General features: G+C 31.0%; 1 protein-coding gene and 1 long non-coding RNA gene across 5 annotated transcripts; one reads left to right on the top strand and one right to left on the bottom strand.

Moving 5' to 3' along the window:
• Nucleotides 1–1,530: 1,530 nt before the first annotated feature.
• On the top strand, nt 1,531–13,820 carry LOC143249049 (anoctamin-6-like). Of its 4 annotated transcripts, XR_013027411.1 has the most exons (7): nt 1,531–1,662; nt 4,157–4,305; nt 5,491–5,606; nt 9,063–9,118; nt 11,215–11,348; nt 11,807–11,970; nt 13,184–13,820. XR_013027411.1 is itself a non-coding variant. In XM_076498247.1 (6 exons), exons 1-5 carry the CDS (start codon nt 1,660–1,662, stop codon nt 9,461–9,463), a joined length of 387 nt encoding a protein of 128 aa, XP_076354362.1. In that variant the 5' UTR covers nt 1,531–1,659; the 3' UTR covers nt 9,464–9,505; nt 11,215–11,348. The 4 variants fall into 4 exon arrangements, 2 of the variants coding, with proteins under 2 accessions (XP_076354362.1, XP_076354363.1); XR_013027410.1 differs by lacking the exon at nt 13,184–13,820 and having other exon boundaries at nt 11,807–12,137; XM_076498247.1 differs by lacking the exons at nt 11,807–11,970; nt 13,184–13,820 and adding an exon at nt 9,401–9,505.
• Nucleotides 11,576–15,805, bottom strand: LOC143249052 (uncharacterized). Its single transcript, XR_013027416.1, has 2 exons — nt 15,689–15,805; nt 11,576–14,741 (listed from the first exon to the last, which is right to left on the bottom strand). It is a non-coding gene; the product is annotated as an uncharacterized LOC143249052 (long non-coding RNA).
• Between the last annotated feature and the right edge of the window lie 1,206 nt (nt 15,806–17,011).

The raw sequence follows: 17,011 nt of genomic DNA, 5'->3' as shown, positions 1-17,011 counted from the left end.
TTTCATGATTTGGGCATATAAAAATTTACATTGGAAAGGTCTGTTACATACCTTTCCCAAAAGTAACCAATTTTCGGTTACATCACACCATTTACGAAATGTTAAGCTATGTCATAAAGTTGTTCTGATAAATTCTGATCTGCCGTGACTTTATATCAAATTGAGTCACATTATATGCCAGGTTGCATATTCAAAACTGTTTTGGTATAGCTTACTAATCCCTATACACTATAAAGTATTATTGTTATGAACATCAGTGGCAGCCTCTGACTAATACTGTATGTTTATTACAGGAGTACCGATAAGATTACGCGTTCGTCTTCATCACTGCCCAAAAAATAGCTCTTTTCAGGGCATCTTTAGCATCAACTAATTGAATGTGATACATCTTCCAAGAGTATATTATGGCTGTCAATATCAACATCTGCACCTTGGAGTTGGGCAATATCACCCATTACAGGAGTCCTGATTAGATGGATTAGTATATGGACGAACAAAGAGTGTAGTATTGATGGTAACATTTAAAGTAATTATATGTGGATATGTTTACCAATACTTATTCATACCATACTTCAACATCGACATTTCCTCTCATTAAAATTAAGAAAAACTGATTTCATGTTATCTCTAAAGTAATAATTCCTTGTAAGTACTTTTAACACAACTGTAATAACCTCTTGTATACATTTATATTTCTGAGGAACCAACTTGAAGTTAATAAATTTTGCAGACGTTCTACAATGGGTAATTTAAAACTTTTTATTAGATAATTCATATATAGTTCGATGTTTCTAGGTTATAAAGCGATTAGGAAGGAGATTTGAGATAACGGTGATATAGAGAAACCTCAGTTAACAACGCGATACTCACCCAGTCAATAACCCCAAATACAATAATAAAAAAATACTTAACTTCTTGTAAAAAAAATAAAGCAAATACAATACTAATGTCATTTATAAAATACTTTATGGCAACTTCCACGTATTTTACGTCGGAGAAACAAGCCCAAAACTCAAAACAACATTCATGTAACACAAAAAAATAGAATCTCACGTTTTTAAATTTAACACTGCAACTCAAATAACTATACTACAGGTAACATTTAAATTTCATTCAGAGAATCCATCGTCATTAGACGATAAACTAAATAATTCCTTGTAATACCAGAGCAAACACACGTTAAACCAATATAAAGAAACATGTATTTGTAAATTATTTGAAAATACTGAACCACAAGAATAAGAGGATCAATTTAAAATAAAACACCAGTTTTAATAAATTAAGTTTTAATTAAAATTCCTTTTAACCAAAGAAATTATTCAGTTATATTTATCCCAGTTTAAACATTAAATCATCGTGTAATATCATTGCTTCGCGAACTTAAACATTTTCTACCCATCCTGTACATATTTTACAACGCATAAAGAAAAGAATATTTTTTATTGCTATAGATGAGACCGACTAACGGGTTCTAGCATTAAAGAAATCTCCTAAAACGAGACTTCCGCACACCACTGACGTAAAATCGGTTATGAGCAAATTGAAAAAAAATGAGGCTGAAATATTTGCGAGCAAATGTGACGTTAAACATAATTATTAGTCTTCACTAACCTCTGCACTCCCCATCAAAACTTTATACTATTACAGAAGCATCCGTTTATGGTAAGAACGAAAATATCTAATTTGTATACGTAAAAATAAATGTAGAGCTAAGTTGTTTATGTTTGTGTGTTTTCTTTTAGCAAAGCCACGTCGGGCTATCTGCTGAGCTCACCGAGAGGACTCGAACCTTTGATTTTAGCGTTGTAAATCCGTAGACTAAGCTAATAAAAAAAAAAAAGAGAATCGAACGGCAGTGGTATTAACAGTTCGAAACTACTGTATAGAAACTTTAAATAGATTGAAAGTGTAGTGTATCAGTAAAATATTTTTAGAGTTTCAAATTTTTATCCAAATCTTTGAATTCCTAAGATTGATTTGTCAGAGAGTATCTTGTTTACTTTTAGCCTCGTTAACTACCAAGCTCTGTTAGAGAAAAATCAGGAATTCCATAGCTCTAACCAGTGAATACAAATGCTTTACAAACGATAATTAATGACAGAATTAATTTTTTTCTGTGTTTGAACATCCGGCTTGGTTGTTTACAAAAAAGTAACACAAAATATGAATTTTTTATCGTGAAAAATTAAGTTAAAAGTGATACTATTGCCATCATAATCTTACGTATACATGGGCAATATAAATAATTTTGTAGTCAATACACATGTAGAAACGGGCAAATTTACATAATGTATGAATAAAACAATATATAATTGTTTGTGAATTTCGCACAAAACTACTCAAGGGTTATCTGTGTTAGCCGTCCCTAATTTAGAAGCGTAAGACTAGAGGAAAGGCAGCTAGTCATCACTACCCACCGCCAACTTTTGGGCTATTCTTTTACCAACGAAAAGTAGGATTGACCGTCTATAACACTCCCATGCTGAAAGTGTGAGCATGTTTGGCGCGACGGGGATGCGAACCCGCGACGCTGAAATTACGAGTCTCACGCCTTAACACACTGAGCTATGGCGGGTCCTGACAGCATATCAATCAAGATTTACATGTATTTATACTAAATTTATACAAAAATATTTAGAAATACTTTTTCGAGATTTGTGACTGTAATATAAATCCCTTTCACGTATCAGCCCTCAAATATATTCTACCATCATGTTTTCGTTATACACGCTCCCACTCAATGTTGGAAACTTGATGGGTCATATATCCTCTTTGTTCAATAATATCTTTTAAAACTGGTGAGCACATTGATGTTGCTTCCTTGTCAGCACCTACCACCTGTAGGCTGTGTAAATTATGCTTTTTTTTTTTAATCTGTCAAGGCCCCCCAGTGGCTCAGCGGTATGTCTGTGGACTTACACGCTAAAATCCGGGTTTCGATACCCGGGGTGGGCAGAGCACAGGTAACCCATTGTGTAGCTTTGAGCTTAATTCAAAACAGTAACAAAAAAAAAACAATAATATGTCAAGTCAGCCTTTACTATCCATTATCTTCGCGCAATACCAATTTAGTAACTTAACAGATGCAGGTGTGGAAGACTCAGCATTTTGGATAATTTTCTCTTTCTTGATAGCTGCTGTTGTTGATGGTGAGAACTTAAATGCTTTCGTCAAACTTCTTGATGGTTTCCAGTTTTGTTGTTACTGAGATGGTTTTTCTCGCAGTTTTTTGGCTTACCAATGGCACTGGAATCACTTGCAGTAAACTTACCAATCATTTTGTATTTAAGGACAGAGTACAGTCTAAATAAAACTTTATAAGAACATTGGTTGACACCTTTCACGATCCAAACAAGACGCTTGGGATGTATGAACTCTTCGCACACAGACTGGTTAAACTAATGTGCCATGGCGTTTTATTAAGTTACATTCAAAATATAATTAAACCACTTAACTACCATGATGTACGAACAAACTTGACAACAAACCATAGATAATAATGTAGCTTTTAATATATAATTTTTTTAGTTCTTAATAATATAAAAAAATATTTAAAAACAATTTTAAATTTCCCTAGTGAGAGAATTTGAATATTTGTTCTTCAGTTGTTACATCTTTTGAACTTCCCCCTTAAACTATGAAATGTTATGTAAAATGTCATTAATCTTCTAAATCTTTATCTTATGTCCTTCAATCATATGGAACTACAGAGCAACCAATAAAAATGCGAAAACCTCTTGCCACACCCACCTTCAACTTGCTCAAATTTACAAATTGCTAATACATTTTTCTGAGGCTAAGTTCTATTAAATTTATAACCAATAGGAAGTCTAGAATACAAATAATTGATTAAAGTATGATCCATCCTATATGATAATTGATAAATTTAGCTAATCAGATAGCCAGAGACAGTGAGATATTTTCTCAATGACAAACTGGGTATATCCTGCTTCAAACATAAATTATTGTGATATTATATTTTCCTTTCTCTCTCTCTCTCTTTTGAAGAATAGTATCAGTTTTTTTAACAGATTTTCTACTGGTTATAAATTATGTTGTGATAAATTTGTTATACATTTCACATGTATTTTTGAGGAGTTCAGCATTTTTAAAATCATACACCAGTTTAAAAATGTTATTTTTGTATTTCTTTTAGGTACCAGAGTTTCAGCATTCAAGGGGTAATGAAAAAAAATTAAAAGGAGGTATAAGTGGTGTTTGTCATTCAATTTCAAACCTCTTTGCCTCCAAAACATCAAAGAGGCAACAGTTTACAACTGAATATAGAAGAGCTAGGGAATACTTGTAAGTACACATGTTTGGGCTTTCTGGATTTTATTTGCTATAAATCTTTGTTAATTTTAGTCAGGTGATATTCTGTACATTGAGTGTTTTAATATTTTTTAATGTTTGGTTAGTTTTGTATTTTGGCCAAAGCAACTTAAGGGCTAACTGTGTTAGTCATCCCTAATTTAGCAGTGACATACCAAAGAGAAGACAGCTAGTTAGAACCACCTACTACCCACTCTTGAACTACTCTTTTTATTAACAAAGAGTGTAATGGATTTTAATGTTACAACATCCCAATAGGTAAAAGTATGAACATGTTTGGGGATAACAGGGATTTGAACCCATAACCAACAGATAGTGAGTCAAACCATTACCATCATTTCTTTTCACTGTGGGCTTGGTTGAATCTGCCAAGTTTGTGACTCCAAATTTATCTTTATAGTTTCACCAGAATAATTTCTAATACGTTTTGTGTATCTTCATAAAAATTTTATCAACTGTGAATGATCATTAAATCATTTGTTGAGTAAAATGTAATTTATAATGAAGTCTCTTTCACTGCAAGAGTCTGTGAATATATGGAATCAGAAAATTGACTACTGTGGGTGTAAAGTGATTATCATGTAGATTAAAAACGTAAATCATCTGAAATTTAAATTTAAACATCGTAAATAAACTTAAAACATTTTAGTCAGTAAAACAAGACTGTATTTTGTATTATTCTACCCAAACTCTGTATGAGGTTTGTCAGTATGACCAATCTTGTAACCATTAAAATAAATCAAAATTATCCTTTTTTTATTTGTAAAGTTGGTTAGAAAGGATTTTAGATTTAACAAAAGATTTGTCTTTATTATTAAGCCTGTATGGTTCATCAGCTTCTATATTAAACATTTTAGATTGGCAAGTAAGATCTATATAATAGTGCATGTAATGTCACATCAGAATAAGATAAATAACATAAATCATAACATCCTTTACTGGCCCAGTAAAGGTTTCCAGTAAGAAAAGAGTATTGTCATGTCACTACATCTGTATTATTATTTAATGTGTTATACATCTTAAGGAACTCTAATAGTTAATTACTTTGTAAATGTGACTTGTTGCTCTAACAGATGAAAGAGGTTTGTAATTTTAAAAATATTTTGTTCATGTGTGTTCATATTTGTGTGAAAGTTATTTTTACTGGTCTTTTTAAAGATTTGATGTTCTAGAGAAGAAATATTTCTTTAACCCAGCCCAACGTTCCCAAATTGTGGACTTCATTTTGAAGAGAAAAAGATTCAGTAACAACACAAACGAATCTTATGCATTTGGCAAGTGAACAACAAAAATCACAATATATTTTAACATAATATGTATTTAGTTTCCTTTCTGTATAATTTACTGTGCATCAGAATTACTGAGAAAAATTCATAAGCTAAATTTATACTTTTTGAAAATAAATTTCTTTATTATGAACTGAGTCATTAGATAATCTAGGAGAGAAAACTGAATTTGTTCAATTAATTTTATAAAATATGAAATTCTTTTATGTGTCATACATATGTGTTTTTCCTTGTATTTCAAAATGATAACATTTAGTGATGAGTTTATAATAATTAATATGCATGTAGGTAGCTTTTTTTGAGAGGTGCTAAAAGTATAAAAAAAGTTTCCAAACAAAGCAAACTTTTTAAATTGACTTTTGTAATAAGTTCTGTAAATCTTCCAACTATTCTAAAAGGTAGTTCATCATGTTTACTTGTAAAAAAGTTTTACACAAAGTACCATCATATACAAGTGGTGATACAAATTTCAGTTTTGAGTACAAATTAGCTTTCATAAATTCGTTACTCTTTTGCTGTGACCTCTTCTGTGGGTGATTCAAAGTGCTCCTTCCACAACCGCCTACCATGTTATACACAAAAATTAATTACACACTTTTATGGAGAGTCTATGTTAATAAATTTAGTTTTTAGTTCACTTTTATTTTTTGGCCAATCAGTTTTAACTTCTAAATTTTGAGAAGTAGCATAACAAAAGTTTTAAGATGTAACTTTTCTATATCATGTTAGGATTTACTAACAGGAACAGTAAACAAGTAAAATTTACATTAAGATAGAAACATGAGCTAAACATAATTACAAGTAAGAATCTGAAATTTGTGTAGCTTACCTTTTTGATTTACTGATATATCCTTAAATTATTTAGTCCAGCATGGCCAGATGGACAGGACACTTGAATCACAGTCTGATGGTTGCAGATTTAAATTCCTGTCACACCAAACATGCTTGCCTTTCAACTGTGGAGGCATTATAGTGTAACAGTCAATCCCACTATTCATCGGTAAAAGAGTAGCTCAAGAGTTAATGGTGGGCAGTGATGACTAGCTGCCTTCCCTCTAGTCTAAATTTGGGACATCTAGCACAGATAGTCCTCAAATATTTAGTAGAAATAATGTTATGAAATCTGTTAATTAAAAGTTACAGTGTGTATTTTTAGGGCTAACACTTAAATATCTGTGTCTTAAAATACCCTTTTGGTTATAATGATTTGTACTTGTCATCATTATATTTTGTTTTGACCTTGTACTGACCAGCTGCTGATTTATTTTCTCATGTTTATATAAAATCCCAAGATGGAATGTTTACCTGAACTTTTCTGTCATATTAAGCTTTACAATTTAAATTTAGAGACTTGTATTTTTTTGATGTAGTTTGACATAAGACTATTAGTGTGTACTAGAAGTTTTGTTATTTATCACATGATGTGAACAGTTAATGAATCTAATTTTATATAGCAAACTGACAAGAAGTGTTTAATATTCATAAGTTAATACACAGAAAACAAGAAGCTATAATTATTAGAATGTACTGATTGACTGGTTGGCTACCTTTGCTTATTAACACTTGATTATATCTCATAAGTTTCAACTAGATTAAGTTTTAGTCCTAAAATTAATTGTGCTGAATAATATTCATAAATATAAAAATTAATAGCTATAACTGTATTGTACACAAGTAATCAATATTTCTCATAAAGATCTGTCTGTGAATTTCTAAAGCCTAAAATGAATCAGTCTGAGTGAAAGTTTCCATTTGAAAAGTAAAAAAATACTTCTTTTCAAAAAATATTTTTCTGGCAAAACTTTACATATCATCTACTATTTTTCAACCGTAATACTAATAGAAATGAAATTACCAATGTGCAGTGAAATGAGAAACTGAAAAATAGGAAATATAATGAACAAACACGTTTTTTCCTCTCTGAATGCTAGGCTTTCTATTTTCTTCAAAGTTTCAACTTAGCATCTCCCTATACTCTTCTTTTAATTTTATGGTTTTACTGCCTGTACATAGAACAAATGTCTCCTGTCTAAAGCTTAGGAAGTTGTAATATTGACAGATTAACTGATGAATAAAGAAATAGCAGAACATAGGTGAAAAACTAAAGATGTTATGAGAACAGTATAATTATGATGTTAGAAAAGCGTGAGTTCAAGAAGTCTTAATAGAAACAAATAAAATCTTTGTAACCCTGGGTATTCCTGATACAATCACACAGAAGTGGAAACCAATGCACAGTTAATTTAAATAACTTCAGCTGTGGTCCACTCTGTATTTTATGTAGAAAGTAAGCAACTTTCCCTAATGTTTAGGTCAGTCCTATATAGTTAGCATTGTAACAGGTAAAAACAAGTTGTTTTGTGTTGTGATATAATATACATAGAGTCGTTTGATAATAAACAGTTTGGAAAGAAGTCAGTTAATTCTGCTCTTAGACTGTAACCCACTATAAGTATTGGAGGTGTGTGTGCTTTTTTATTTGGACAATATATTGTACAGGCCATTCAAGATGTTGTAAAAACATGTTGGTTCAAGATGTCTTGATAGAAATGAATAAAAAACCCATAATTTGAGCACTTTTGAAAGGTGGACCTTTCTTAAGTTACAAATTGAAAATGGTGGTGTAATCAAATGAGTGATATACAAATAAAGGTAGTTTAGTGACATTAGGAACGTCATGTGGTTTTCCAAGAAATGTCTATTTCTCTATGTTTTTGTGTAAACGTCTCATTTCTAGTATAATACAGCCAATGGTGAGAATGTATGCGAAAAGGTGCTAGGAATATTTTACTTTAGAAATGGCTGAATATGTGTGTATTTAAAACTGTACTTATAAGTAAAGTAAAGGTGACACCTGGAGACAGGTTGAAAAAGATATACTGATTAGTTTATAAAAAATTATATGAAAAATTATCTTAAACAAATAGTATGTTTTAGTAAATTCAGCTTTCACAATACGAGAATAAATAAGCAAAGAATAAAAATAATTTTTTTGACAAAGATGAAACCAGTGAACGAAGATCAACGATTCCAGGTTCTAGATTAAGTCCAAAAGGTTGATCAGTATTTAGATTAGCCATCCAATAAGTTTCTTTTATTTCCCTGTAAGCTTTAATTTTGAATCCTGTTTTCAATGGTTCAGGAGAACAGTATAATGAAACCTTATTTCATCTGAATAAGAAAGTGAAAATTTGGTAAATAATAATATGGTTATAGGCTTCTTAAACTACTAAAAAAGACTTAGTCACTGGCAACCCTGTAGTACTTGACATGTGTGCTTGGGTTTGTTACGTATGATATGTGTGTTTCAATATATATGATATGATATATAGTGATGAATAAAAGTCATTGCAATCACTGTTAACATTGTTTTATTAAATATTTTTATATTTAAATATTTCATGCCTTATGTATTTATACTGTGATTTTCTCCTATTTTTTCAGGAATAACAAAGCTTATCAAAGATCGTGTCTACGAAGCTGCCTTTCCTTTACATGAGGTCAGTTAACTTATTGGATTCTTCTTTCCAAGTGTGCTTGATGTTGATAAAGTACAATTTTTCATATGTTAAAAGTATTGTTCACAGTTATTTCTACAGCCAGTGTGTATTATATCAGGTTTATGACCTGATGAATTTGTGTGATAGGGTTGCTCCTGTAGTTTGTTATTAATATTATTTTCCAGCAAAGTACGCTTTAACATATTTTTATTAGTTGTCATTTCACTTCCTGTATCATTAAAATAATGGTTATGTTGATAATTTATTTTGACGTATTATTAGGGGGAATGTCATTCTTCAGATGACAAAGCTCCCAGGAAATGGTTATTAAACAACTGGGCTTAGTTTTCAACAATATTTAAAAAAGCAACCCCTTCACGACATCAAGTGAGTGCTAATAATTTCCTGGACAGAATTTATTTATTTAATATAAAAAATCACTTGGTAAAAGTTTTGAGTTTTACCTAAAGATTGAAATTACCAAAAGAAACATCTTATATTTGTATGCCATGTTTAGAGTCTCAGTTGGAGTTTTATTCTTACTAGTTGTGTTTTGAAAGAGATCATTCTAAATACAATAATTATATATAAGGAGAGTCAGTCATGATAGGAGGGAGAGAATTCTCTTGTGTTGCTATTGTATTATTTTTATTGAGCTATAAAATTCAATAAAGATGTGGTAATAACCAAAAGAGATGTAGATCTAATAGCATTAGGATGTAGTTAATCAGATGTTTCTGTTATATAATATAGTTTTAATTTCTGAATTTCAAAAGTAAAATATTTTAATTTGTAACGTCTTAGTGTTTACATTTCTGTATCACGTGATGGCACTTGTTTGTTCAAAATTGCTAAACTTAGACATCTTTTCACTTGTATTTGGTTGACTGAAATTGAATACAGCTTTCAGACTTGAAGATTTTCCTCGTACATAACATAAAGTTATAGTTACCAAGCCATCCCATAAAGCTCTGTTCTACATACAGTCTTTCAAAAATGTAAATAATTCTCTCTCTTTCTGTCTTTGACATTTGCTATTACATTATTGATAACGATTAGAAAATAAATATTTAATATTCTGTTTTATGTATAATGTCATCTCGTTCACAGGATGGCTTTTAAGTTTTTCCGAACATAGATTCAAATCTGCTATCACTATGTTTAGTTTAACCAGCTAAGGAAATTGTTTTGATGCACAATGTTTGGTTAGAAAACCAGTTAAATTGTAAAAATTATAAGATATTGTATGCTTTGTGTTTATTATTGTTTGTGCTCTAAATTGTCTGTTTGAAATTGATAAATAATTTGGGAAAAAAATGAAAAACAGTCCATTGAAAATTTGGGTGAGCATCTCTCAATACTCTAAGTTTTTGACAACAAAAGAAATTACAGCATTCACAATTAAATACTAGATTTTTGCTATTTTATATATGCACATATTTTGTTTGTTATAATAGTGAAAAAAATTCTTATTAGGTAACATTAGAATATATGAATAAAGAAATAGATTAATTTATTTGCAATATATGTATATACTTATGAAGATCGTGTGTATTACATAATTTTATGCTGTAATTTGAACTAAGTGTATACAAGGTCCTTGGTTGTAACATAGGCTTAGTATGTAGGAAGTTTTCATATTTAATTGATGCAAGCCTGATGATAGTCAGGATAAATAATGATAAGCTTTTATTGTAATCAGCAGGGATTTTAGAAAGGAAAAATATTATTTCTTTTTTTTTTGTGTGGTTACAAGGTTAAACAAATGGCTTAATCTCATGTAATGTAAGGGTAGAGAAAATTATGCATAACATATAAATATTTACCAAAAATAACTTGATATTCAATTAGAAGATTCTAGAAGCTATGCAAATGAAATTTGGAAACTGTAATATCAAAGATATATACATTTTATTAATTTTAGCATGAAAATCACTTTACTCTCATACTAGTCAGAGTTTAAAATTGAGACAAATCTTTATAAAAAAAAAAAAAGTTCTTATGGATGGATTTTTGGAGTTCCTCATTAGTTATTGTGTCCACTATATTTTGTTTGATAAGAATCACTTCACTGTTTTTCCTTTAAATTTTTTTAGGGAATATTTTGGAGTTAAGATAGGCCTCTACTTTGCTTGGCTGGGATTTTTACCTGCATGCTGATCCCAGCTTCAGCAGTAGGAGTGCTGTGTTTCCTATATGGGTTCTTCACCTTGATGGGTGATGCTCACAGGTATGAATAAGGGGAGAAAAAAGTTAAAAGAGTTGTCAAACAGTTTATTATTTTTATAACTCATGTTTGATCATTTTCTAAATTATACCTCAGATAAATCAGTTACTTAGAGATATGTAACTGATGGAATGTGGTAAGTGATTAATCACTGGACTAATTAATCAGTGTTTAACTAATTAATTATTTTCGCACAAGACATTTGTAGCTGGAATAATTGCAAAGAGTAATAATTGGAACCATTAATTTTTATTGGTTGATATATTTGAACCATTAATGTACCTTAAAATATTTTTAATAATTTTTGTGACAAATTGATTTAAACATAATTTCAGTTAATCAGTTATTTTTTGTGGCATTATCATTGAAATTGACAGTTGTATATTATGATTGAGTTAAATGTTCAGCTGTACTGTGTTTATTCTATAAACTTAAAACAAAATTGCATTTTTTTTTTACAGTAAGGACGTTTGTCAGTACGACAAAGACACAATTTTATGTCCTCGGTGTGACATAAAAGGATGTAAATATGAACAACTAGGACAGACATGCACTTTTGTCAGAATTACACATCTTTTTGACAATGGTGCTGCTGTATTTTTTGCTGTTTTTATGTCACTCTGGGGTAAGTATTATATAGATTTACATGTTAAAGTTATATAAATAATATTCTCTTCTTCAGACTCTGTTAGAGCTTTCATACACAAAATATCAAATTTTTTGTTATTTAGTTTTAAGACTTTTTTAAGTAATGCTTTTCTTGTGCCTATTTTCTTTTAGCATGTTGACTATCTAACATGCATAGTAATTTTGATTTTAAGATTAAAAACATTTGTATGCATCAGAAAATGTTCAAATTTCACATATAAAATTTTTATAACCTCCGGATAATTATCAAACATTTTTGTACAAAAAAAAACTTAATGTTTTGTCTGTTATTTTTACTAATGAAACTCTGTATGGGCTTGATAGATTTGACCACTATAAACAATTAGGAAATTAATATAAATAATGCCTTTTTTCATTCTAGAATAACTACAAACTATAACTCGTATAAAATAGCTTAAATTTAATAACATTATACATTTATATACAAGGGGAGGACAAAAAAGTGCCTCTCCCTTGAAAATATTAATTTATTTGATATCATATTGGAACAGATCTTGTGAAGTGCATTTTACACATTTTTCTATTATCTAATAAAATATATAACAAATTAACAGCATTTTCAAGGGGGCCACTTTTCTTGTCCACACCATGTACATATATAAATTTATTATATTGATCTTTCAACTGTGTCTGGATAATAGTGTAGGAGTTATAATGACAGGGTGCAAGTATGCTCATGCTACCATATCCAGTAACATAAAACTGATCTTACAAAGGACCTGAATTTTGGGAAAGTAACTCACTAAGAAAATCCTCATGATATGTGTGGTAATGGATGCCCATAGCAAAAGGGTTACTTCAACATAAAAATGTCCAACATTGTATACCTGCAATACTTGAAATGGCCTTAATTTCAAACCAACATAAAGCACATCACATTTGCTACACATTCAAGACTTTAAACTTCTATAATTGAAATCTCACATTAAACACTTCAAATTAATTCCAAAAGCATGTTATTACTTTGAGATATCTTGTCTGTAATTTGGGACTTTTCAAGGAAAAAATAAAACACTTTACAAAGTTTGTTATTACTAACACTTTGGTGAACAAAAATAGTTGAATAAATTATCATAAGCCATGTAAGTTTAAAGAGTAATTTGTATTCTGTTGCAATTTCTGTCTTTAGTGATGATAAACTTTATCACTTTGTTTTTATTTACTTTCAGCTGTAATATTTATGGAATTGTGGAAAAGATATTCAGCAAAAATTACCCACCATTGGGATACAACTAATTTTGACACTTTAGAGGTAATGTGTACTTTTACCTCAGTAATTAATTTTATCACAATGGACTTGTGTATTTGACATGAACTTTTAACCATGGCAGTATACCTATTGTGATTGTGAAGGTACTAGTTGTGTCATGACAAATTTGACAGTAATCATACTGTCGATGAAACATTCTGAACTTTACTCTATCAGATTTCAATATCAGTGACTTTTTCTGGTGATATGAATATCATTTCTGAAACCACTGGTATGGAATACTGCAAGTAAGAATATAGAGTTTTATCGATGAAACATTTTATAAATTTTTCATTTCACCAGATGGGTGATATGAATATCATTTCTGAAACCACTGGTATGGAATACTGCAAGTAAGAATATAGAGTTTTATCGATGGAACATTTTATAAATTTTTCATTTCACCAGATGGGTCACTTTTCTGGTGATATGAATATCATTTCTGAAACCACTGGTATGGAATACTGCAAGTAAGAATATAGAGTTTTATCGATGAAGCATTTTATAAATTTTTCATTTCACCAGATGGGTGATATGAATATCATTTCTGAAACCACTGGTATGGAATACTGCAAGTAAGAATATAGAGTTTTATCGATGAAATATTATATAAATTTTTCATTTCACCAGATGGGTGATATGAATATCATTTCTGAAACCACTGGTATGGAATACTGCAAGTAAGAATATAGAGTTTTATCGATGAAACATTTTATGAATTTTTCATTTCACCAGATGGGCCACTTTTTTTCACCAGTCACTGAACCCTTCTCTTTCAACAGAGGAAAGTTTAGGGACAAAGAGTCGATATTGAATACAATAACCACTCTCTCTTGTATTACTCACCATTGGCTTTTACTCCAAAGGAAAGTTTTTGCAAACAGTACCTCATTGGTTTGCTACTCTTGAAAATCCAGCAAGATTTAACAAATGACACATTATGGTGTTAACAGTCAGTGGGTCCACAAGCAATCCATTAAGCCACATCAGCAGCAGAGAAATCAAACCACAACCCTGGATCTTTTGCTTTAGTTTCTTCATCTTTTGTAGACTGAAGCATTTTACCATAGTTCAGCAATTTTCATTTTCAGAAATTATTTCAACTTCAAACTGTCTTGTAGAGCAACTTGCATCAACCTTAACACCATAGATATCTGGAGAATTTACAGGCAAAGTGAGATCAGTTGTGAAAGTTGTTCCAGTTGAGCAAACCTGTGACACCTCAACGTCATCATGATTTTCTGACCTTCAAGTGGACAAAGTGGTACTTATAGGTGTGAAGCTTGGTTCAACTTTAATTATGTCAGTCAGATAGAGTACAAGTGACTTCTCATGGCAGAGATGGGTTCTGATTTGGAAGATCTTGTTGTGTAAGTTCAGTGAAAGAAATAGTCTGCTATCTAATGCCTTTTGTTGGTTCTTTTTTGCCAGTTTTTTCTTTTGTGCATCACTTAAATTAAGATGTTTCATCTTGCAGTCTGAAAAATACAGAAAACACAAAATAATACGGATCATATATAGTTATAATGATAAGAAAAACACTGAAATTTATGGAAAAAAAACATTCATAAGACAGTCAAACATACTAAACTCTAAGTCTACATTTAGACAAAGACTGTCAGAAAGTTATCCTAGGGTCCAGGTCCATCAGCACATAAACATGAATTCATAAATACTTTCATTGACTTGCTGTATTCTGATATGTTGAAAACCATTCATGACTGGCCTCAATCCATTTTAGAAAAATTAATTTTCAGTCATTGTAAAAGTTTCATTTCGGTTGTTGTTATGGTAGCTGATTGCAAGAAGCAATGTCAAAGGCTAGAGTACCTTAATCCTAATATCTGAAGAATGAGTTGTAACCTCAACTTTTCTTTTGAGCTCAGATTTGACCTGGGAATATTAGATGAGCCAACAAACCATACATCAACAAAATAGGCATATGTCTGAAACTTTATTGACATGCCTGGATGCGAAGGCAAATTCAAAACGACAGCCTTACACTGGGAATAGTCCACTTCATTATTCCAGGCTACAGTAGCGTTTCCAGTGTACTTACACTAAACTAGTTACAGTATTTAGGCCTAACGTTATTGTCACTCAGTTCTCAGATAACATTAACGTTAGGCCTAATGCTAATACAGGGTTACCCGTAAGTCCCTACCCATCCATATGTTATTATGTTATATTCAATTATGTATTATATATTCGTTTCTTTTTTTCAGAGAAATATGGCCGATGTAAGCCCATTTATACTTGAAAATGTCTCGCAGAACATGGCGTCGCATAATATTATGCAGCGAGAAGGAGGGACAGCACACAGATACACTGGATACATAAGATATATGGATGGGTAGAGACTTACGGGCCACCCTGTACATTGCAACTGAGGCCACTAACGTTAAGTCCAGTACTTAGTACTAACCTTGCTCACATGAACTTGTTAAGTTTATGCACTTTTTTCAATCCTAAATTGATTTTCTTGATTTTTCAGTTCTTTACATTACCTTCGTATGACCACGGTGCCACACTACTGTACTACTACTAGTAGTATGGTATAAACATTGCAATGTGAACCTTCTTATCGAACACGTCGAAGTCTTACGTAATTTGACCTAAAAGGTCGAATTATCGCCTTTAGACTGCTCCGATCATTCAATTGTTTTCCCAGCTTTTCAGAAATGTAATACAACACATTGTGATTTGAATTTATCGTCACAAAATAGTTGACTTACACCTGAAAGTTTGTCTTCGTTGTATTTGTGTTTCTGTCTCGGATTGTTCGTTCGTCTCATAAAAAAATATTACCAGAAGGCACCCTTGTACTTATCTCCTTAGTAAATCTCAGCTTCAGATCTGCTTATATTATTACATAATTACAAGGGTACACATACATGCCCAAATGCTCTTATAGGTTACATGTAATATATGAACGATGGCATTGCTACAGTAGCATTCCTTTCTGAAATTTTTCTTGGTATGATAAATTACAAAACATGTACTCACAAACAAAGGTTTAAAACAGCAAGCTATTTGAAGCCAAAAAACTTACGGCTCAGAAAACTTCAGTGAAAAACACACTCATAAAAAATATTACAAAACACACAAATAAAGCAACACTAAGGCAAATAAAACTTAAACAAACAAGACAATAACTCAAATATGAGGCACGAAAACAAAGCCGAAAAAAACATTAAACTAGCCACGTCTCTGTACACATCTGCTACCATTTCGTTTGACTTATATTTCTGTGGTATCATTTGTTTCTGCAGATGTTACTGAATAAAGCAGTAAAAGATAAAACAAAACAGTTCCACTGCCTATAATTTCTTATAAATAGCCACAGCAGAAGGAATGATTGAGAAAAATATTTCATCTGCAAGGTTAGACATCATAACATGTGATCATCTTTTACCTGAAGTTTTATCAACATTTTGTACCGCTCTTTACAGTAATCTTTCGCAAATCAATTACTTCTTACTTCAGATACATAGTTTAGTAGATTCTCGAAACTTTAGTCACTAACCGAGCCAAAGAAAACTTTTTTAACAATGCAGAGTAAAATCAAGCACGGTAGATAAGAGCAATTACAAAAAAAAATCAACCAAAGTTGAGTGTGGTAGTGAAAGAGGTAAGGGCATTATAACTAAGGGGAAATCTCTGTGGTTATCCCTTCCATTGGTGCCCTAATCATGGTTAATCCAGGGCTGCTTTAGTTGATTGTAATCAAATTACATGTGATTTTACG

The sequence above is a fragment of the Tachypleus tridentatus genome, chromosome 4, assembly GCF_004210375.1.
Source record: "Tachypleus tridentatus isolate NWPU-2018 chromosome 4, ASM421037v1, whole genome shotgun sequence".
Taxonomy (NCBI): Eukaryota; Metazoa; Arthropoda; class Merostomata; order Xiphosura; family Limulidae; genus Tachypleus; species Tachypleus tridentatus.
This window is presented reverse-complemented; position numbering and strand designations above follow the sequence as displayed.

Bases quoted from the DNA above. Each gene is read 5' to 3' on its own strand.
- LOC143249049 (XM_076498247.1), top strand. The intron at 4,306-5,490 runs GTAAGTACACAT...GTCTTTTTAAAG, and splicing joins AGAAGAGCTAGGGAATACTT to ATTTGATGTTCTAGAGAAGA. The intron at 5,607-9,062 runs GCAAGTGAACAA...CTATTTTTTCAG, and splicing joins AAACGAATCTTATGCATTTG to GAATAACAAAGCTTATCAAA.